This window comes from Emiliania huxleyi, assembly GCF_000372725.1.
Source record: "Emiliania huxleyi CCMP1516 unplaced genomic scaffold EMIHUscaffold_338, whole genome shotgun sequence".
NCBI classification, from domain to species: Eukaryota; Haptophyta; order Isochrysidales; family Noelaerhabdaceae; genus Emiliania; species Emiliania huxleyi.
In genome coordinates this window covers 86,507-87,630 of record NW_005199460.1, presented here as the reverse complement: position 1 = coordinate 87,630, position 1,124 = coordinate 86,507, and the positions used below count along the sequence as shown (strand labels likewise).

The window sequence follows — 1,124 nt, the reverse complement described above, 5'->3', positions numbered from 1 at the left end:
GGGGGGGGGCGCTGAGAAGGAGGTGCCGCCGCACCTCCCCCTGCTCGACCAGCAGGCTGCGCGACGCCGGCAGCCGCATCAGGCGGGCAATCTCGCCGAGGTCAAGCTCGGGGTGGTACTGGACCGACCAAAACTCGCCGCCGTCGATGCGGACGGCGAGCCCTTGCACCGGCGTGAAGTCGTTCGACGCGAGCACCTCCGCCTCGACGCCGGGCCTGCACACGGGCGCCGCGGCCCAGCTGGCCGCGACGTGGTCCGTGTGCGCGGCGCAGCCGTCAAAGGTCTGGAGGCAGCCGTCAAACATCGGGTGGCGCCGCCCCGACCGAGTGAGGGCGATGCCGCGCGCGATGCCGTGCTCGCGCCCCCGCGGGTTGGGCTCACACGGGATGCCCGCCGCGGCCGCCGAGATCTGGAGGCCCCAGCAAGAGCCGTACTGCGGCACGGCGGCCTGAAAGCAGCGGCGCGCGAGCTCGATCTGGCGCGTCACCTCGGGCTTGTCCTCGTGGATCGTGAGCGAAGACCCCGTCCCTGCGCCACCGAGCGTGCTCAGGCGAGCGAGCGAGCGGGCGGTGGGGCGGGCGCTGCGAGAGGGCGGAGGGCGGGCGCTGCACTCACATACGACGCCGTCAAAGCGCGAGAGTTCGCCAACTTCAGCGAGCTCGTGCACCGAGTCGGCCGGGTGGCAGTACGAGAGGCGCAGCTCGTGATCTTCGGGGCAGATGCGCGAAAGCAGCGCCGCAAACGTGTCTGACGCGGTTGTGCAGCCCGCAGAGGTGAGGCGCTCCCGGCCCGCGCGATCATATGCCTCGACGATGAGCAGCCGGAGTGGTGTAGCGGGCGTTGAAGTGGCAGTGGTGGCGGCGGCGGCGGAGGACCTGGCGGAGAAGGCTCGCCGCGGCAGCCGAATCGAGAGCGGCGGCCGCCGAGCCCGCGGAGGCATTGGCCGCGTCGGCAGATATCGAACGGAGAACAGGGGGGGGGTACGGAAGGTGGAAAATGGGGGGGATGGGACCGTTTGGAAAACCTGGGCCTGGGGTCCCAAATTCCTTGAACTAAGATTTCCTCGAGTGGCGGGGAATCCCCAAAATTCCTCGCGTTTTTCAGGAATCATTCTAAAGGGGGCC

At 69.7% G+C, this 1,124-nt stretch overlaps 1 protein-coding gene across 1 annotated transcript in view; it reads right to left on the bottom strand.

The window, feature by feature from the left end:
• The window catches only part of EMIHUDRAFT_444589 (hypothetical protein), a gene marked incomplete at its 3' end in the record, with an annotated part of 1,077 nt that extends 125 nt beyond the window's left edge, over positions 1–952 (bottom strand). The window contains exons 1-2 of the mRNA XM_005773485.1: positions 616–952; positions 35–528 (exon numbers count right to left, since the gene is read on the bottom strand). Coding sequence (XP_005773542.1) covers positions 35–528; positions 616–940 — 819 coding nt within the window. The remainder of the gene's footprint in view (positions 1–34; positions 529–615) is intronic.
• Positions 953–1,124: the final 172 nt, after the last annotated feature.